The sequence below is a fragment of the Corylus avellana genome, chromosome ca3, assembly GCF_901000735.1.
Source record: "Corylus avellana chromosome ca3, CavTom2PMs-1.0".
In the NCBI taxonomy this organism is placed as follows: domain Eukaryota; kingdom Viridiplantae; phylum Streptophyta; class Magnoliopsida; order Fagales; family Betulaceae; genus Corylus; species Corylus avellana.
Genome location: NC_081543.1, coordinates 7,441,963 through 7,464,584, shown reverse-complemented (window position 1 = coordinate 7,464,584; position 22,622 = coordinate 7,441,963). Strand labels below are relative to the sequence as shown.

General features: G+C 39.1%; 1 protein-coding gene across 1 annotated transcript in view; it reads right to left on the bottom strand.

Moving 5' to 3' along the window:
- The window catches only part of LOC132176301 (guanine nucleotide exchange factor SPIKE 1), a 42,939-nt gene that overhangs the window by 6,878 nt on the left and 13,439 nt on the right, over nucleotides 1-22,622 (bottom strand). The window contains exons 13-23 of the mRNA XM_059588468.1: nucleotides 17,592-17,635; nucleotides 17,317-17,386; nucleotides 11,377-11,538; nucleotides 9,167-9,274; nucleotides 8,951-8,988; nucleotides 8,346-8,490; nucleotides 7,789-7,915; nucleotides 3,916-4,109; nucleotides 2,709-2,839; nucleotides 1,227-1,302; nucleotides 908-1,018 (exon numbers count right to left, since the gene is read on the bottom strand). Coding sequence (XP_059444451.1) covers nucleotides 908-1,018; nucleotides 1,227-1,302; nucleotides 2,709-2,839; nucleotides 3,916-4,109; nucleotides 7,789-7,915; nucleotides 8,346-8,490; nucleotides 8,951-8,988; nucleotides 9,167-9,274; nucleotides 11,377-11,538; nucleotides 17,317-17,386; nucleotides 17,592-17,635 — 1,206 coding nt within the window. The remainder of the gene's footprint in view (nucleotides 1-907; nucleotides 1,019-1,226; nucleotides 1,303-2,708; nucleotides 2,840-3,915; nucleotides 4,110-7,788; nucleotides 7,916-8,345; nucleotides 8,491-8,950; nucleotides 8,989-9,166; nucleotides 9,275-11,376; nucleotides 11,539-17,316; nucleotides 17,387-17,591; nucleotides 17,636-22,622) is intronic.

Here is a 22,622-nt window from a genome sequence, read left to right as displayed (position 1 = left end):
GAAATCATCATGCTTAAGATTTTTTTTGAGTGGTCTTGTGCATTTGGTATCAATTCTATGATTTCTTTCGTAAATTTTACTGCTTCCTTTATTGTTACAGGAATACCAGCTTGGATACTTCAATAGTCCCTAACACTGTATCTGTACATTACCTAGTTCCCACTTCTCTAGTTTTTACTTAGGGTTGTTCCATAAATGCAAATTTTGCAGTCTCACTTCCTTCTCTTTCTTCTCAAGAAATTCTCCACTTGAAAGAGAGCATTGAGAACAAACATTCATCTTTTCCCATCCTAATTCATTCAAATAGTTAAATATAGTTTTGTTAGACTGAAAAGCAAGATGGATGAAATATGAAAGCAGATTTCTGAATGGACCAAAGCTAAGTTCTTCCTCAGACTCAGGCATTCAGTCTTCACCCACCCACAGGACTTGAATCCCACGACCATAACAAATACCTTTTTTCTTATTGGGGGTGGAGGTGCCATTTAGGCCAACGGCCATTGGCTCCAATCTTCACCTATCAAAGTTATTTTTATCTATTCCTCAACCCTTATAGTTCCACCGTTAAAAATCAATTCGCTCAATCTACTCAGTTTACCGCTCACCATTAAACTATCTCATTCAGTAACACTTCTCACAAAACTATTATGATAAAACTGCAAAGCTCAATAAACTATCTCATTCAGCAACTCTTCTAGCTTTGATAAAGAGCTCTGCATGTTTACAATTTCCACGAAGGCAAAAGTATACAGAAAGGACGCTTAATATTCCTAGCTAGTATACAACTACAGCTGCAAAATTTACACACACAACTTAAGGTAATGCAAAACTTAATGACTTTTGTCAGCAGAGGTTCAATAGAATTAAAAAATAAACTACTTCAGAAAATTAATTTAACAATATGCACCTGTCCAATAAGTGGAAGATATAGCTGGGCAATGTATAGCTTATCTTCAGGCTTTTGGTATCGAGCATCAAACTCATGCTTGCACAAAAGGACTACTAAGATTCTAGCCGCCTACACACATGGGAGAGCGTCATATAACAGAATGAAAATGATGTATTACATATCTTTTACAATAGTATGCACTACGTAGCTGAATATAAATAACAGTCACATTATGCAAGTAAAAATGGATAAAACGGACATCCACCCTCTCAAAAGAATGAAAAGAAAATATTAATTGAAATCAAGGTCAGTGCCAATAATCTGAACTAACACTTACCTTTGCCCGCAGAGATAAATCGTCATGATCCCAAGTAAGGAAAACCTCCTGTATCAAGACAGATGAAAGATAGTTCCTACAACATGGACATCCTTTTAAGTCAAGTACACATCACATACCACGTTCACTTGAAGTAGATGATCCAAACAGATTTTAAATCTTGAAAGAAATAAATATTAGAAGATAAAAGATAAGGAAGAATACAAAATATAAATAAAAAGTTAGTGATTACATCCATTTTTTTTATGGAGACGTGTTACGCATCCATTTCTTGCCTATTTTTTGCAAATCTACCATTGAATCTGTGGGACCTAGATGTGGTCTCATATATTCAATGGTGGATTTGCCCATCTGTAAAAGATAAAAAGCAAACATTTCTCTTTTTTATGTACAGTCAGCAACCACGTAATATCTAAAACACATTGTAAGCACAGATTAGCCCAAATTAGAATAATTACGATTCTTCAAACAATAATCAGCATACTGCAAGGCAATACAATGCAAGATTCCTGTGTTTTTAACCTTCACTGAAAGGATAGTTGGAATATAAATATTTTTTATTAATTTTCAACATCTATGATAACCATAGCAAGATCTTGAAAATAATTAACATTACAATTTTTTAGTTCTTGTTTCAGTACAAACTACAATAATGCTTTACCCCCTCCAACCTATTCTACAAGTCCTTCGTACTCTTTTGAGATATCCCCAAATGAGTTCATTTTGTTCTAAAAATAGTATGCACCATTCTACAGATTTCCCCTATTACCATTATTTTTTGAAATCAATACAAATCGTCCATATGGAAAAGAATAAAGAAAATAGTAATTTGGTAAAGTAGTAACTTCATCTTGCATGTGTAAGAATCAAATGGTTTGTCCTCTTCTATACAAGTATGACAGTAAGCAAATAAATAATCCCAACTTGTGACTACATGAGTTTTTGCATTTGGCTTACCAAAAAACAGAACACACTTGAACAACATAGAGATATATTCCCATGCTGATAATTTGATTAACGAAATGAAAAATAGATAAAACCATAAAGTTAACTCAATACAGCAATGTCCCTGTTGCAATACTAACATATCAAGTTTGTTAAATATTGGAGCTTATTATTGTTACAAATATGCATATAATTGTTATTTCCTAAAGTTTCTGTCCTCTAGTTTGATAGCATCCAAAAGCTCCAATAAATAGTCGCATGATATGCTTTAGAGACTTTGAAAGATAGCAGCAAGTAAATTTTCACAGATCAACTACCATGAGGAATATCAGCAATTGCAATATCACATTTTTGTTTAATATTATAAGACAGAAATTAGATCATCTGGAACAGAAAACAGTATACCAAATAAAATTATATCAAATAAACAAGTTCACATATAGAAATTTGTGCTACTTAGAGACACTAAATTCATTCTAAGGTCCACAGTAATCTAAATAAAAGTGATTAAATACCAAAACAAGTTACATAAATCACCTATCTGAAGGGTCTCTCCCAGGCATTTCAACAAAAAGGTCCTGATCACATATAATCTGCAAAAATGTAAGCTTGCAGTCATGGAGCACCGTTTGACACACCCCAGAAAACTTGTCCAGGTACAAGGACACCTGCAGCAGATGGAAGACAACGTAAAGACGATATGATCACAGAAAAAGGGCAACAACCATGAACAGAAACAACAAAGTCCACTGCTTCTGGGCCAAATAGCCCATTGCTCGAGTAAGGCTGCACAAACCCATTCTGCATTACTAAGGTAGGTTTCTCTATATATATTTTTTTTTCTTTTTTAAATAACTCAAAGGCCTTCATGATTTTTCTTATTTCATATGTATAGTTGTTGGTCTTCAACACACCTTCGTAGCTCATAAGAAAATGAAATACAATAAAAAAAAATTAAAAACAAAAAACAAGAAACAAAAAACAAAACTTGGTAAGGCAGATCTCAAACATTTCAATAAAAATCCCAAAAGCTAAGATTCAGGAAGATAAGTACCTTCATGACTACATTCCATTTCTTAATAAAGCAAAAGCCTTGTATAGAACCAATTTGGCAATTCAAACACAAATTTAATTCAGCAATCCAACTGAAACCACAGTGCTGTAAAAATGGAGGTGAAACAATCACCAGCAAAAGGCATCCTTTTGCAGTGTAAGAAAAACCTACATTAGAGTTTCACAAATAATGTGGCACCGCAAGAGTAATACAGGGAACTTATCTCAGAACTTCAAACTTGCCAGCTGGTTGGTCTGTGCATAAGGTCTAGTGGAGGTGTACATTTGAAAGTTCTTCAGAAATTCACAACTGTCTTAATTCCATGAACTTTCAGAGGACATCTTATTAGTGTGGATCCAGTTACATTATTTGATAAGTTTGTGACTTCTTCTCCTCAAAATATAGGACGTGGTGGATGAGCTGGCATTACTTAAATTCCTTGGAAATATACACTTTTACCAGATTTTAAGTGATGAAAACTACTATTGAATGTTCTTTAATGTAACACTAAGTCTATCCACAAAAAGGGTTCTCAGAATATAACACAACAGATTCAACACTACTGGCCTATGTTAGATTAAGCCTGACTGACTGTAGAATCCTTACAAATGCATATATGCAACAAAGCAACAGAATTCTTACAAATGCATATATGCAACAATAAAGATTAAAATTAACCAGAATGCATACCAATTCAAAAACTTGACGAGGTTCAATGATGGACAACAGATCATAACACAAGAAGGCCAAACTGCTATTCAAACGTTTTGCCAAGCTCAACCCCTTCTTACATCGCTCATGCACTTCAGTTAGAAGGCAATCATACAACTGCATTATACATCGAAAAACAGCTTCTTTCAATTGCATTGGTGGGATGTCTTCATCTGTAGCACAAGTAAAATTATAATTATGAAAAAATTTCTCATTCAAAAATTTAATCCAGACTATAAAGCTGATTCAAAAATATGGTATCATGATTTAATGGCACCAACATAACCATTTGACAGAAATTTACCTAAAACAATATGAACAGCTATGTAGGTTTCTTTCCTTAACATAATAGTAGCTCCATAAAGTGTCCATCGATTGTCAAACATGGAAATATTTATTACAAGATTTATTGGCATGCATTACAACTTTCAATGAATGTCTTTTTTTTCGATAAGTAATGCAAATTATATTAAAATCAGCATAAGGCATCCTGGTGTACACACGCAGTATACAAAAGAAAGGCACAACAAAACACTGACCCAACCCAAACAAGAGCATCATAGAACATCAAAAACCTAGACCCTTAATGCTCAAAACCAACAATCTTATCCTCCCGATAATGCTCCTAATCAAGGGCATAAAGGAAGGCCACAGTCTTTTCCTTGTGCCCCTTGGTGCCAAACCCCACCTTGGAGCAAAGCAAAGACCACTCCAAAGGAGATAATGGAGGAACACTACCCAAATCCTCATCCATCCCTTCCCCAGGAACACTGCCCAGCACAGAAGAAGAATGAGACGGACCAGGATCACCGTGACATGTCAGAGAAGAGCTCAGCTCAAGGAAACCCCAACTGAGATAACCCACATCAACACAAGCCTTCGACTACCTCTTATCCTTGTTTTTGCACTTATAAAACATCAAGGGCTTAGACATCTTTTGGGAGGAGTCTACCTACGCCTTCTGCGAAGATTGAATAGGGCTACCCCAAGACCCAATGCTTGAAGGCCCAAGACCCGCTTCAGGACCCAACACCAACCCAAGGCCCATGTATGCAGAACCCGCAACAAAGGATGAACTTGGCTTGAACCCACGAGGAAGAGGACCCCTCACGCTGAGCATCAGGACTCACTAGTACGTGTACAACCCCCAACGAGTTCAGGTCTATGACTAGAACAGACTGCGAGCGCTGGATCGCCATTGGTGTGGCCTCCTACGAGAAAGAAAGCACACTGACGTCAACTGGATGCTCTGAAATGACCACCGGCAGACCAAAAAATCAAATTGATAGGCAGCATAAAATATCAAACCTAGGTTACAAAAGTTATTGCTTCATGGCCTGCAATACCCAAAGAAATAAATGGATTTGCACTGTGCGATCTTGTTCCATCACTCCTAATTCCATTTCTTTAAATTAATCTTCAAGAATCCATGTGGTAATCTTCAAGAATGAAAAGACACTTGCTGACAAACAAAAAAACGTTCCCTTCTCTCTCTTCTCATTTCTATCTCTCCGCCCCAGCAGTGGCGCGTGTAGGCGCTACTTGCTAGGGCTCAGTTCCCTTCTGTTTTGATCGTGAAGGGTGTGGGCTATGTCTCCAAGCTCTTGGAGGTTGTTCCGGTGAGGTTGTAATGGAACGCTGCTTCTCCATTGAAGCAAAAGCCTTCTGCTTGTTGGCGAAGGAAGGGTCTCCCGACTTTCGTCTGGAGGAAAGGAAGAAGGGATTTGTAGGGATCGTCTATCTTCTGCATGGTTGGTGGCTACGGTGGAAGAGGCAATTCAGTTATCGGCGAAGGAAGATATTGTCAAGCTTTACCATGAGGATGCGAAGGTGTTGATGGTTCATGGGGGTGGTAACAACGCAAGAAGGTTTCTAGAGGTGGTCATCTACGGTGAGGGTGGACGGAAAGGGATCATCCGGCTCCCAAAGGGCCATAATGGGCGGGGCTGGCATCAGTTCGCACGTGAGCTGCAGCAGATGTTGACACTTCATGTAGGAAAGTCTGGGTCTTTGGCTTCTGAGGTTCCTTCTTCGCCGGGGCAGACTAAGGTCGTTTTGGTTGATTCTTCTTCTAGATATCCTTCTGGACGTTCCTTTGTGGAGGTGCTATGATTGGCGTCAGGCTCTGAGGTGAAATCCATTGGGCTGAAGTTTGTCTTCGCATCTGCTTGATTTGTTCCCAATGTCAGCCTGTTTTGAGCGAAGGTACGGCGGAGATGAGCCGCATTTAGTGGTGGATTGCTTTGAGTTGGACAAGCCGGCGATTTTGGTCCAGTAGGATTTACCGAAGAAGATGAGTGTTTCAAACCCATCTCTAGCGGCAACTGATTCAACGAAGAAGACGAAGGGCATTTCCATCAATCACTAGGTAAAGAAGCATCTGGGACTTTTTCGTTATGAGTTCGGATGGGTTCTTTTTGGGCTGGTTGAAGGCCTTCTAGTTGGGCTGGACTTGATGCCTCTCTTAAGCCCCAGTATGCTGGGTGTCATACGGATGGCTGGCGCTGGGGTTTAAAGCGGTACTTCAAGTTTCAGCCTAAGCCCCAGTCCAAGTCCTCTCGGTGAGGGGTTGTCTCGCAGAAGGTGTTTTTGGTTCCAGCAACTTCACCAAAGGTGGCCACATGTCCAGAGACAAAGGTCCGGCAGGGTAGTTTGGCATCTATGCCCGACAATTTCTGCCGTTATGGGTGTTTTCAGGCACCTTCTGTCGAAGCCGGTGATTTCTTTCTATTTCCTCCCAAGCCCGCGAATGATGTTGCTAAATTGGATGGGGTTGTTCTAGGTTCTTATTGGTGGGTGTCTGAACATGCTGTTGATGGGTCCAATATGATCGTCGAGGCTATGTTGGGGATGGGTTCTTCGTCGGTGTCTGTTTTCTCGTCGAAGACTGGTAAGGGCCCAGGTGCCAAGTGCATCTACTTAGATTTCACTAATGAACGTCCCCAGCAGAACGTTGGCCCCCCTCCTAAGCCGGTGAAGTTTTACCACCGCAGATTGAAGGCAAGTTTAAGGATTGTAGGGTCATTTAGGGTCTTTTGGGTTGTGTGAGGCGGAAGGGATATTTGGGCTGCATTCATCGTCTGGCTCTGAAGCTATCTCTCTACCTTCGCCTAGGCCTGTGTTCTCCCAATTTATGCCGGGATTGTCCTCTTCCTTCAGCCTCCATCCTCTTCCGGTTTCGGGTGTTTTCCTCTGGCCCCCTATTCCGGTGGTTGGTATCATCATTGAGGAGGGTGAACTGGGGAAGCTGGTGCTGTAGCGAAGGGGAAGGGAGATAGGGAATGGAGAGAACGGAGAGGTGGGGGTTGAGGGCTATTCCAAGTTTGAGCTTAGCGCATTGGGAGCCGCTCCCATATTAGGGGTGACGAGAAAAGACTCATGCATATTTTTTGTCATTGAAGAGGGTCGGTTTCTTGAAGATGAGATTTCTACTTCTAAGCTTATGGGGAAGAGGGAGCTTAAAATTTTGGAATGCTCCATTAATTTTGATGCTAATGGCAGTGGTTCTAGTCGGGGTAAAGGCAAGACTAGAGCCTATTCTGCGGGTTTAGGGCTTTTTTAATTTTTTCTTTTAAACCATTCTCTTGTATACTTCATGTGTACTAGGGTTGCGCCCCTTTGCGCTTTTGATATGCAACATTACTTATTAAAAAAAAAAAAAACTTTTCATAAGCCTTGTGTAGCAGTATTTTTCATAGCAATAGCTCCAAAATTTGGATACAATTTTTATGACCAATAACTTTTACTTCGCAAAAAATTACTCAAGCAGATATACACGCAGAAACAACGTGTTCATCAGCAAGAGGAATCATAGGAGATAGCATGAATAAGTTTCCTGCAATTTAAACATACCTGTGGGAAGACTATGATAGAAAAGACGAGTTTTCTCCAACGCCATTGACTTGACAATAAGCTCAAGGAAAAACCAAGCCATTGCCAAAACATCATCATATACTGGTCCCACACGGTAGCCTTTAGCCTGCACAATAAAGTTGTATTGTTCAAAAAAAGAAAAATATAGCAGAAAACAAATATACAAGGCCGATGTAATAATTTTAGCTCTAAAGCACACCTAGCAATCACCACATAGCATCCAGAATGCAAAATCAACTATTTATTGATGCAAGCAAGGTTGTCATCGCTTTGTTTTTGCATTTTGTGATCATTACCAACTCATGACCAGGTTGTGAAGCAACATTTATCTTCTTTAAGCGCCACTTTCAATTTCCTAGTTGCAATATACAGGATATCTAGGACACTATGCCGTGGAAAAGGAAAAACCATGGAATTTTTTTTTTTGATAATTTCAAAGGAAGACACAATTTTAAATAAATAACGATAGTTATAATGATAATGATGACCATGTGCTAACAATTCGTAAATGATAACAACCAGTGGGATAGACTTACCTTACTTCGAGCCAAGCTTCCCCATACAGTGGACAAACCAGGATATACTGGTGGTTGACGACCCCCAAAATCATCAAAAGCATAATCAACATAGTTAACTAGAAAATGGTTTCTTTCAGCATCATCAACCGACTCCTGTTGCACCCTGCCAAGAAAAGAATTTACACATCAAACACTAAACCGGACATGCAATCATAGAGTTTGAGGGAAAAAACACACATACAAAAAATGACTGGTCAGAGATGAAAATAATATCAACCGAACAAAAGTAAAGTCTGGGACTTTTTTTTATATATTCAGCAATTAAAAACACATGCAAAAACGATAAATGTATGCCAACTAGTCAAAATAAAAAGAATTACAGAAGAAGACATGCTTCATACAAGACTGAAGATATTGAGTATGCTTCATACAAGATCATGATTGAACATCAGCACTCAAAGTTCTTCAAACTTTCCTTAGCATAGATCTATTTAGAGGTATGCATCATTGATTTCAATGATCTCAGATTTGTCTCAGACAAATGTCTGTACTTCTCTGAACCGTACATAATAGATTATAATTCTGGCCCATGTATTATTATTAACCATAATTAGAACACATACCGAGTGACAATATTAACCATGGCTCTGAACGCCGCAACCTGAAAGCAATAATAAAAGCAAAAAATGAGATGGCAAAACACAGCAAAGAGCCAAGTGAGAAAAGAAGCTAAATTCTTGTCACTCCGGCAAATAAACAGCACAAGAAAATCAGGACCTTAAATTCGTAAACAAGAAAGATAAATAATAAAAAGAACTAATATAAATTTGTTTGAAAACCTGGAGGGTTTCTCCACCATTGCCTATGAGATGGAGAAGCATATTCAAAATTGGGTGAAGAAACTGAAGCAAAGCTGTGGAATCAACATTCTTCAAACTATTAATAGCCTGCACAGAAAATCACTATGTATTGGAATCAAGCCTTTTGATAAAGCCTGTCAACTTCTATACACACACACACACACATATGGCATATGTATCTGTTTGTTATAAAACTTGGCTGTCATGTACTGGCACAACTACCCCAGTCAGACCCAAGCCACTGATAGGTGACACAGACTTGGATCACGAGCAGTTAATCGCTTTGAAAGCATGTCCCTAGTCATTCACCAGATTCTAGTTCCTGTCTCCTTACAACTCAAGAACACACAGGCATAGACATATAGAACAGCTCCCATAAGCCTTTAGATGGATACAGTACTTGTGAATCATATTATGACTTAAGTAATTGGTTTTTGCACAACTAGAATATTCAAAAGTACATTCACCAACACCATATTTCTAGTTGTCATATTTTTTTTTTTTGATAAGTAAAAAGATGAATAAAAGAGCGCAGAGGGGCGCAACCCTAGTACACAGGGAGTATACATATTTCTAGTTGTCATATTAATTAAACAAAAACATTATCTTCCAAAAAATAACAGCATATTAGACTTTAAAAAAAAAAAAAAAAATCTTAATATTATGTACAAACATTTACAATGCAATTTGATACAATTCAATTTCATGCCGCATAATTCCTTTTTTTTTTTTGATAGGTAAATTTGTATATATCAAAAACCCAACAGGGCGCAACACGATTACACAGGGAGTATAAAAGAGTGCGGCTATACACCCAATAAAACCCTAAGCTCCCAAGGAGCACCCACAAGGAACCTAAAAAGAACCACCCAAGAACCCCCGAAATCAAAACACCCTACACAAAAAACACCCTACACAAAGGCTAACCCTACACATGATCACCCCACATCCCTAGCCCTACTCGAGCCACTGCCCCTAGCCTCAAAGTTATCGGAGCATTCCAAATTCTTCACCCCCAGTGGCATCTTTTTCTTATGAAGCTGTTTAGCTTCCTTATCCTTCGCTCTCCGTGTATAACACTTGGAAACTTGGTTATCTATCAAAGCTTTGGCAGGTGCAGGAGGAAAAGAGAAAACCGGAGAAACAATAGCCCTCACCGGAGGAACATAATTCCTGAAGAATCAAAAGTTCCAATATCTTAAGTGCACCGCCAACTCCCCACTTTATGGTTGACAACTTAAGAAGCACATACCAGAGAGATTAAGCGGGGGGCGTCATACAGTGCCATGAGATTTTACAAGAACCTATGCTCAAAGTTCATTTCTAAAGCTGTCTGACTCCCTTAAAGGAAGGAGGGGATCAGAAGAACCACTATTTGTAGAGAATCACTTATTGGTTTGTTTTTCCTTGAAAGGGAATGTCTTCCCAGAAACCATGGGATGCGCTCTCAATCAATTGTCCTAGCTTTCAGGAAACCTTCTATAATTGATGGAAACTATTGCTCCCTGTGTCCTTCTATACCACGCTTTTTCACTAAAAGGTATGCACTTCTTTGTACACTGTCATTCCATAAGTGGATCTTTATTTCGTAGCTCAGCAAGGCACACCAAATGGGAGTAAGCTTTTTTGGTCTTCACACCAAACGTTTTGGGAATCTAAACTCAAACAGGTCTCTGCAAGGCCTTCCCAAGGGCTAGAATCAAATTTTTTATATTCTTTTTTTATTTTTTGTGAGTAGCTTTTTCAATATTCTTCAAACCTTCTTGGGAGGGCATTTAGGGGCCATCCAAGAAATAGGCAGTAGAACTGTGGGTCCCAAATATGTATTTTAGGGCCTGTGTTGGAATCCAAGGGCGATTCAGTCTTTTTTCGGCCTCTAAACTGCCCATTAGGTTTTGTGCAGACATTTTGGGACCTGATCAAGAACTAAATAGCCCAGGCATTCTACTCAATTACTTAAAATGTTGAATTGGAGAAGCAGGGACAACAAACTTTTCAAGCCTGGCTTCTCTATGTCGGTTCATGTACCTTTGTATTTAAGTTATTAGCATAAGGGTTAATTAAGGAATTTCATTTTGGAACAATGTGGCGTAAGGAATACATTATAAAGAAAAAAAGGAGACAAGATTATGATGATAAACAAAAAGGCTAAACTACTAAAAAGTAAAAGGCAAACATTAGAACAATACCTCCAGAAGTTCAGAACCCCAAGGTGGGCTTGTTCGCAGAGTGTGCCTGTCGTATTCTAGAAAAAAGTCTCTAATGCGCTCATTGACAGGGTATAAAGACGAACAAAGTTTCAACCGCAGTTTAAAGACATTTTTCCCGTCTTCCAGATAATCCAGCCTCTCCTGAAGCAAAAAAGGAATATAAAATGGCAATGTCAGGTCAGAAAATATCTAAATGCTGAATCACAATGGAGTCATTAGTTCCAGATAACTATTATAACAAATAATCAATATATATTAATTTTACACACACAAAAGCCACCAATGAATTTATAGATTCAAGATAATAATCATTAAAATGAGTCCATAAACAATTAGGAAAACCACTGACTAACAATACGACTAGTATTCTGCTCATGCAAACCCGTTACAGAAAACTAAAGTACCTTTTTTTTATACATAATAATTTCATTGAAAATAAAAACTGGCACAATCCTCGTACACAAAGTACATACAAGAGAGATAACTACATTAAAGATGTCTAAAATCGAAAAAGTTTATAAGGTTTAAAAGATTCAAAAAGGAGAAAGAAGGAACATAGACTAAAGCACAATCTAAGAGGGATCTCAGGTCAGAATAAAGGACATGGGTCTCGCAATCCTCAAAGTAGCAATGATTCCTTTTTCTCCAAATGTTCCACTTTAAAAACGATGGAATAACTTTCCAGATAACCTCTTTGGAATGTCCATGCCCTTGATTCTTCCAACAATGTAACAACTATAGGATGTTCAGTCCACGAAACTCTGAATAAGATGAGAACCATGTACTACAGATCATTGCTGTACTCGTAGTGAATGAGGAGGCAATTCATGGTTGCCTCATTCTTTTTGCAAAGGCAACACCACCAATTAACAAGAGTAAAACCATCCCTTATACGATTTTCAATTGTGATCTACCCAAAGTTGTCGTACATATAAAGAAAGCTATACAAGGTGGAGCCTTGACCTTCCTAATAGTTTTCCAAGGACAAGGGCAAGCCTCTCCAGCCTATAATATTTGAGAATAGTTCTTCAATTCAAAACCGTGACTAATAGCTGGAGTCCACAACATTCTATCTGCTTCCCCATGATGAGTCTTCAAAGAGTAAAACAGATTGAGGAAAGAGTCAAAAGATCCCAGCTCCCAATCCTAAACTACTCTTATAAAACTCGGATTCCAATGGGAAGAATTACCCTAGAAAACCATTTAATCCAACACCATGGCATCTTTGTCGGGAGCTATCGAAAAAAGATCTACGAATATAATATTGAGAAGACATCCCCAACCCTAAAGGAAACAAAGTTGGAGAAATTCCCCCAACCATTCCTAATACTCCTCCAAAGACACATTGTAGGGCCCTCAAGCATCCACTAAGCACCAACCACCTTCTTGGACCCCACATTTCCCATCAATCACCTTTCTCCAAAGAGAAGTCTCATCTTGCACATATTGTCAAAGCCATTTACCTCAAGCTTTATTTAACAACATAACATTTTTAACTCCCAAGCCTCCTCTAAGAATTGAGGAGTAGATAGTCTTCAAGTTGACCAAATGAAACTTAGGCTCCCCCGCTCATTCCATCCCAAATAAAATCTCATGAAAGCCGTTCCAATCTCCAAGCGATACCGGCTAGTAATGGGAAAATGGACAAATAGAACGTAGGTATACTCTTGATTAAAGTTAGGCCACCTCCTTAAGACAATTAAATCTTCTTCTAGCTAGCAAATCTTTTCTCCATTTTCTCAACAGCCCAATTCCAAATTGCTTTAGATTTATAAGTGACACCAAGAGGAAGCCCCAAGTATTTCATGGGCAAAGAAGAGATACTTCAGCTGAGAATATTGGCCAGCTCTTCCTAATGCAGAACCTCTGCCACTTCAACTAATATAGAGATTGACCCTCAAGCCCAGTACAGCCTCGAACAAAGAATGTGCCTCAAATTATGGATGTGATCATGGTCGACATCAGACAAAATTAGTGTATCCTCTGCAAAAAGAAAGTGAGAGATTTCCACAGGGGTAAAATTATGGATGTCTGCCTGGAAACCTGCTAAATAACCACCAGGTATGGCTCAAGAGAGCAACCTACTAAGAGCCTCCATGACTAAAATGAAAATGCAAGGCTAGAGGGAGTCCCCTTGGCAAAGACCCCGAGCACTACCAAAGAAACAACTCAACCAACCATTAATCAAAATAGAGAAGCGAGCCATGGAGATAGAAGTTTTTCTTTTTTGATAAGTAATCAGCAGACTTTATTAAAAGCGTAAGGCGCCCCAAAGTATGCCCCAACATGGAGATAGAAGTAGAAACCCATTTCCTCCATTTAACCCCAAAATCAAGATGCCCCAACAGATAAGAGAGAACCTCCCAGTTGACATAGTCGTAAAGTCCAACTTGCAGATGATGCCTGGAACTCCCAATTTCAACCTGCTATCCAAACACTCACTAGCTATTAGAACTCAGTCTAGAATTTTTATCCCCTATAAAGGCATTCTGACAGCTAGATATGAGCACACTCAGCACCTGTTTCAATCTAATAGCTAGGACTTCTGCAAAATTTTATACACACTGCCCACAAGGCTAATAGGTCAGAAGTCCTTTACTTCCAAAGTCCCAACTTTTTCTTTTGAATAAATAATCAAAATTTATTAAGAGTAACGAGAGTAGCATTAAAGCTCTTCTCAAACAACTCATGCTCATGGAAATTATGGACAACACGCATAAGATCAGCCTCCACTATATCCCAACAATACTGAAGAATGCAATAGTAAAACCATTTGAGCCCAATGCTCTATCTCAATCCACATTGCAAAGCCTGACGAATTTCATCCTCCTGAAACGGTCTCTCCAACCAATACACTTGATAGAATCTAAGAGGGAATTTTATACACACTGCCCACAAGGCTAATAGGTCAGAGGTCCTTCACTTCCAAAGTTATCATTGATCACCTCCTGGTTGGAAGTGACAGAATCATCAATACAAAGATTGGAAATAAAATTATTACTCTTGTGAGAGTTGACAAGGCGAACCATGCCACCCTAGACTTCTGCCTCAAGCTAACTTCTTGCATAAGAATTCAATTCTCCAAATCCACTTCGGCCTTGACACTCCCGACTCTTTCCTCGACCAAAAGGGATCTCTCCTCTTCTAGGGCCTCAAGAGTCTAGATCTCCTCCAGTAAGGTCTTTTTCCTTTCCTTTACATTCCCAAAAACCACCTTGTTCCAACATTTTAATTCATAGTTTTTACATTTAAGTTTATTAGCAAAGACAAAGCAAGGAGAAACGAAAAACAGATATGAATCCCGCCATTGTTTCACCAACTCTACAAAACCTTCTGCTTTTAGACACATATTCTCAAGTTTAAAGGAGCACAAACCCCTAGACAAGCCTCCATTGTTGAGCATGATGGGAAAATGATTAGACAAGGGACGAGGAAGCCAGCGTCGAATTTGGTCTGGGAAATGATCTTCCCAATCCAGAGAAACAAGAAATCTATCGATCTTGGACATACATGGGGGGGTTTGGGCTGCTAGACCAACTGAAAGAACCTCCAGCCAACGGAATATCCATATGGCAGAGGTCAAACAAGAAGCCCTACCCTTTCATTCAGGAAGTGAATAACATTGAAGTCTCCCCTGATTCACCAAGGGACCTCCCACCAGATACAGACACCAGTTAACTTCTCCCATAGATAACATCTTCTTGAGCCGGCATTGGGACCATAGACTACTGAAAAAGCCCATACAAATTGATCCAAAGCACATTTCAATTTATTGGAAATAGAGAAAGTGCCCACTACCTCTTCTATGCATCCACTACTCGTGTATCCCACATTAAAATTATGCCTCCAAAGGCTCCTAAAGTTGTTAGAAAAGACCACTAGGTGAAAGACCCACCCCATAAATCACAAACAATGTTGGCGGAGATCATTTCGATTTTTTGTTTCTTGAAAGCACATTACGTCGGGCTTTAAATTTCTCAACAAACTGGTCGTGTTGAAGCTTCTCCCTACGCTGTTAAGTCCTCTAAAATCATAATTCACTAAGCACGACAAATTGAGAAATTGAGAAAGCACATTATCGTAAGCCTTGAAGTGAGCATATTCATTCGTGTTACACTCATTATATTTATTGAAGGGTTGTCTTCTTCGTTTCACTTCTGGTCTGAGAGGACCACTCATCCAAAGAGGGTGGGTGGCTCAAAAGGCGCAAAACTAGCCAAACACCTTTTTTTTCAACTGCATATTGCAACCTAGGGCTAGTTGGGCTATTGGGTAAATCAGGGACAAAACCCACTGATTATAAAAAGTATGAAACAAAACCCACTAGTTATAAAAAGGCCGAGGTGGGTCAGAGCCGTCTAATGAAGAACCAGCTACTACATCAAGGATCTTAGGAGAGAATCGACTAAATTGTGTAAGGCCTACATTGTCCGTGAGGCCTGTAACAGGAGTGTCACGCATTGAGGTATCCCCAAGCCCAAAAGGATCTGAGAAATTGTTGGGCTCAATTACACAGGGCACCCAAGAGTAAACCACCCGTGATTTTCCCCATTTCACATGAAGCTTCCCCTTCCCATTCAGGAAGAGTATTAGACAAGGCCTATTGTTTGTAACCGAACTCCTTGAAGAATGCTGAAAAGGGACTCTTGAATTTGTTTAACATCCTCAAAACAAAGCTCCCACTTTTCTGCCCCTAGTTGCTTGTTTAGGAAATTTTTAGGCCTTGCATGAGGCTGAAGTGATGACTAAGTTAGGCAACTGAGACGCTTCTTTCTGAGATTGCCCAGGGGAACGAGATGTCTAGGAAGTAATGACAGTGATCACTCTGAAACCTGTTCCATTTGAAGTGATCAGAATACCTTGTCCGGCGACCACCTGAATATAACAATTCACAATGACTGAATGAAGTCCAGTGAGCGTATGACAATGGCGGGAGGGGCAGATTTCATGGAGGTAAGAGGAGACAGAAATTTTTGGAGTCTCGACAAACGCCATCTTACCATCAATAATTAGAATGAATTCCCCCCTCCCACCGTCATTGAATTCTTTGATGGCCATGCATCTCCCAAGAAAGTTACTGCACCACTGGCCCCGGAGAGGTCTTTGTGGTTATCAGGATTTACGAAGGTAACCCAAGTTGTTTTCCAACCTAGAATTGCTGTTGGCTGTTGAAAGCAACCAAAAGGCTTTGTCCCTCTCCCCAGGATGATCAATTGATAGTAACCTTTAACACGTTCTACAACTTGTAACATGAAGAAACTCCTTCCTGATTTGAGAATGAACTCGAAATATTTCAATTCAATGAAGAACTTAAGAGTTGCTCATGGAGAAGCAGAGGAAAAGGAAAAGGTTGAAGAGAACAGAGGGATTGGTGAAGGAGCACTACAGACTAAATTAATAAAACCCCAGAAATGCAGTTTATTCACCCATGCAGGTCAAAGCCAATATATAATTGAGAAATTTCACACACCAATAAACAAGAATGAAACCAGTATAAATTTGAGAGAGAGCGAGGAGGAGAGAGATTCAACAATCAAGTGTCTACTTACAAATAATTAACTAATACTCAGTTAGATTTGCTCCCAAAATATTATTGAAAAAAGAAAGAAAACTAATTAAGGAAAAAAAAAAATTGCACAATAGAAAAGGTTCTGTGAAGCATGTGCTCCCTGTGTCCTGGAGATAATGTGGAACCAACTCTCTCATAATTGACAAAGAAATTAAACAAGAATGAAACCATTATAAATTTGAGAGAGAGCAAGGGGGAGAGAGATTCAACAATCAGGTGTCTACTTAGAAATAATCAACTAATGCTCAGTTAGATTTGCACCCAAAATATTATTGAAAAAAGAAAGAAAACTAATTGAGGCCAAAAAAAAAAAAACAATTGCACAATAGAAAAGGTTCTGTGAAGCATACCCTTCCTGTGTCCTGGAGATAATGTGGAACCAACTCTCTCATAATTGGCAAAGAAATTTCAGATCGCAACCTGAATTGAACCATGACCATTTCAGAATAGCCATTGAACAGTAATGATACTTGAACTAAAACCACAGGCATGACACACTTAATGTAAGTAAACTTCTGGTCAAGGAATTACTAAAACTACAGCAGCCAAATAGAACAAATAAACGACAAGTTGAACTCTACTAGCTACAAGGACAAAGTAGGAAGAAAGAACAGTTTATACATACTGGGCATGTGTAGATAATGGAAGTGACGCATATCCAACTGCCACCTGGAAAAGTAATGGCCAGAATGATTAATTCAAAGGAGTGGATACGGTAATACTGAAGCAGACCCACAAGACACGCTATTACAATACAAAAACAAGCAAAGAAGATAAAATAAAATCAAGCATTATTCCGAGAGAAAAAGACAAAAGCAAACATACAGGCTTTGGAGCTTCTAGTTTTGTCTGAAGATCAACATGGAAGAATGTGAATAAAAGGTGATGTGTTGGCGTCCAGATAGCAGGGAGGGAAAGTTTGATCTCATCATGGTAACAGGCCACCCTAGTCCCAATAGCAACTTGTGTGTTAGCCCACCTCTGAAGTGAAGCACCTGGCTCCCTCGGATACATGGCCTAGTCAAAATAGTTGCACATGTGAAACAAGATGAAGTTCAGAAAGCACACTGCTTTGAAAATATAAATCAAGACATTCACCTCTAAGGGCTGTCTACGAACATCAGCATCATCCTCTCTTAATTCGACCCGTATGAACAAATTTCTCTTCCGACTTAAACCAATTGTCAAGGGATATACATATAGACAATGAAAAAGCTGCAGGAAAGGCTCGTTTCTCGTTGTTGTGCGGAAGTCAAAAGCTTGGAACTGCAAGTTAATCGACATATCATTTAGGATAAATGTTACAAAAAAAAAAAAAAACTGGACATGTATCAAAATGTTAATTGTGTCTCTTCATGATAGAATTTTCAGTATACACTGCCTACAAAGGATAAGTAGCGTTCATATAAAGCTCATTGAGCCAAATGAAGCACATTGTTTAAGAAAGGGCCACTGAATAGGGTTGCATCCAATTCTCATACAGTTCCAACATGTGGACCCCCTCACCTTTCTTCTTAAATGTTATCCTAGATATGAACTGAAGACATGGATGAAGGAGCATCCCTACCCAAACTAAAGAATGAAACTTAATGGGACCCCAAATCCAGTCAGCTTCTTCTCAATACACGTGTCCATGTCGGACCAACCAACTTTAAAAGTATGCATTTCAGGGGAAAAAATCCAGGTGCATAGGACAACAATCAAAGACCATATCAACCAGTTCACAATAAATAAATACTAATAAGTAATAGAAAATGTATTACTCTAAATGAAGTGGCAAATGATATAGCATCAGAATTCAAGCCCTGGAAGGTGTGAGATGTAGACTTTATTATTGTAAACATCCCAAGATATACAAAAAGGAGAAAGATGTGAGATGTGGACATATTTTTCTAGAAAAATAGTTGTATCATTACGGTGAATTAACAACCACCTTTCCTTTAATCCTTGACAATGCTAAACGCTTCCTTCAATTAGAAAGCTTGTTCTTTGATTATTTACTCTGTCATCTTTGAGGTTATTTTCTTTTCCTAGTTATGGACTTTAAATCTCCCATCCCCCAGCAATCAGCAGACAAAAAAACTGCATAGCAGCTTCGTCTCACTGAGACTTGTGCACATTTTGAGAAAATCCATGACAAACAGATCCTTCCAACCTAGATGGATGAGGTATCACAAATCAATATTTTAATACCTTTGAAAAAAAGTAATGTGAACTGTAAGTGATAGATTCACTACAACTGGATTCAACCACAGATATATAACTATGCATGGGGGAACTCCATTTGGGTTGAAATGGAGGAGTCCACCTCAAGATCCATGGTATTCAATCATGATCAAACAAACATGAATTAACCATAAAAAGAAGTTTAAGCAAATAATAAGAAACACTATTTTTCATGATGTATTCATGCCATTTCAATCATGATCAAATGGCCATGAATCTTCAGAGGGACTACATCTATTTTAACCCAAATGAAGAGGATCATCATTTATACAGGGGCTTTAAACACTTACATCATCAACACCAAAATCAGGATTTTCATGGGCATTCGATCCATTTCCAGAAATTTCTTTCCCATCATATAAATTCCACTTCAAGTTGCTACTCTGAGGCCCATCAGAACCATTATTGGATAACTTTCTCAATGCAGAATCAGCAATGCGGTCCCCCGGATCAACAGAATCATTGGTCACACTCCCACATTCTGATATATTTTCCATGTCAGCATGACCAATCTGGTGCTTCTCGATTTCCAGTCTAAAAATACCCCTGACAGGTTTATGAACCTTCCTTTTTGGATCCTACATAAAAAAAAATAAAAAAATAAAAAATATATATAAACAAATAAAAAACAAGAGAAAAAAATATATATTAGAAGGCACTATCATCTAAACATTAAACATAGAATAGGAAAACTAATTATGGAAGACATTGAGCACAATATTCTGAACCTTTTAATGATAAGTGAAAAGGAAACTTTACATGCTGCCATTTAGATTTTAAAAATAAAAAATAAGAATTGAAAAACAAAGGCGTTGCTACAAATTGGAAGGGAGACAATTGTATAAGTGCAACATCTTTAGAGAGCAATAAACGCATTAAAGGGATTCAGTTAATTACTAAATAGGTTATTCATGTGCCCTTGCATGGCTAAAAATTCATCCACATACAATTAACCAACATATCCACAAATACTCGCATGTCCAGGAATGAATAATGACATAAAAGTAATCAAAAGCAAGCCAACTAGGGACTCATTCCTTATATCTTAATGGTAAACTAAGTCATTGTCTTGCAGTTAGTCTCTCACTTTCCTCATCTTTCAGCAATTTTCAAGCTTAGTTCAATTTAGAGTTGCATTTAGCAACTAAAGTACATTTCTCAGCCTTTTGGCTGACATCAAATGAAGAAACTTAGCTACTACAAGTTACAGTGGCAATACACTGGTGAGGAGGAAATAAAGAGAACAAGACAAAGAAGGAATCCTTTAAGGATGTGTAACTCATCCTCTGGCATCAAAAAGAAAGTAAGAATGGATAAATATGACATATGGCAAGTGATATATGCATCCTCTTGGGGGAAGAGAGAGAGAGAGAGAAGATTCAAAAACTTCAGGCTCACCCATGGCAGGTTACATTTTTACAAGCTTCTTGGGCTTTATGAACATAAAGAAATAATATCTGGCAACGGATCTGGAGTATCTATTTCTCAAGAAGATAAAAAACCAGTCAGTCTAGAATGGGTAAAAGTGAGAGAACTTTGGGGATGAATCCATTAAACCATAAAGAGCATCCTTTTTAATAATAAATTATTCACTTATCGCAAAAATTAAAAATAAAAAATAAAAAAAACAAACAAACAAACAAACATTAGCAAATTAGCAGTTTCCTAGGTGGGTTAAACTAATATTCATGGTAAACTCTATTGATCAACATTTTAACTGCATCATGCAAAAGTACTCCTTAACAAGCATTAAGAACAGTGACTCTAAAACAATTAGAGGGTTGCCTCCTTGCTAGTTGGCTAGAAAACTCTTATGTTATTCCATTGACAGTATCAAAATAACACTCTCCTGGATTCCCTTTGCTCGGTCAAAATGATGCATTGTGACCAAAGCCTCCATGTACATTCTTTATCTCTATGGGCCATGCAAAGCCTCCTTTCCCAATCGCCTCAAACAATAGAAAAAGAACCAAAAGAAAAATATAATGATGAATTCTCCAAACCTTACAAAAATGTGAATTAAAGAGTAAAAGTCCAAATTTACCTAGATAAATTAACTCCACAACTCCAGCATACTTGAGGTCACAGTGGTTTCAAAAAATTATCATGTTCAACCAGTTCTTATGTTTTTTTTTTTTTTTGATAAGTAATAAGAAGTTTTATTAAAAAGCGTAGAGGCGCCCCAAGGTACACTGGGAGTATACAATAGGATCACCTAACTAGAAGGAGAAAAACGAAGAAAAAAATCATCATAACTAATCGAAACAGGAGAGACATGCGCAACGGTCCAAAGATACAAAGTTTGAAAGCAAGAGGCTAAAATGTCTTCCCAAGTCCCCTCCACATCCTCAAAGCACCTATTATTCCTTTCCCTCCATAGACACCAAAAAAAGCACGTAGGCACCATTTTCCACACCGCGGCACTCTCCCTCCTCCCCGAAGACCACCAACAAGCGAGTAAATCCGAAACCCTCTTCGGCATCACCCAAGACAACCCAAACCGACCGAAAAAGGTGCTCCACAAAGTATAAGCTACCTCGCAATGAAGGAGAAGATGATCCACCGTCTCCTCGGACTTCTTGCACATACAACACCTGTTTGTCACAATCACCCGTCGCTTTCTAAGATTGTCCAGGGTCAAAATTTTTCCCAAAGCCGCCGACCACACAAAAAAACTCGCCCTCAGAGGAGCTTGGGTACGCCACACACTCTTCCACGGAAATCCTCCCCCAACAGGACTCGCCAAGTCGGCGTACAGGAGCTTGACCTTGAATCGGCCTCTTTTGGAAGAATTCCACCACAACCTATCTTCACACCCTCGCCGCACTTGAGCAGCATGTAACACCTGGAAAAAAGAAGCCAACACCTCCACCTCCCAATCATGCGCTTCTCTAGAAAAGCTCACATTCCACTGGTTAGTGCCTCCCAGCACCTCCAGATGCTCCGCCACTGAAGCATCCTTAGTGCAGGCAATGCTAAATAAACCTGGAAAGGCATGCTTGAGAGCCAAATCACCACACCACAGATCGTGCCAAAAGCACACCTTAGACCCCTCCCCAACCTGAAATCGAGTAAACCTTTGGAAATTGGCCCACCCCTTCCTGATGTTCTTCCATAACCCCACCCCCAGAGGACCACCCGGCTCCAAGGAACACCACCCTCCCCAAAGACTACCAAATTTCGCATTCACCACAGCCCTCCACCAAGAATCTCTCTCTAACCCATAACGCCACAACCACTTCCCTAAGAGGGCGCGATTGAAGACCCTAAGGTTCCTGATACCCAAACCTCCCTCCTTCATCGGGGTGCAAACCTTCGCCCACTCCACTAGGTGGAACTTGAACTCATCGCCTAGACCTCCCCATAAAAAGTCCCGCTGCAACTTCTCAATCCTCTTTGCAACACTACCTGGAATGGGAAAGAGTGACAA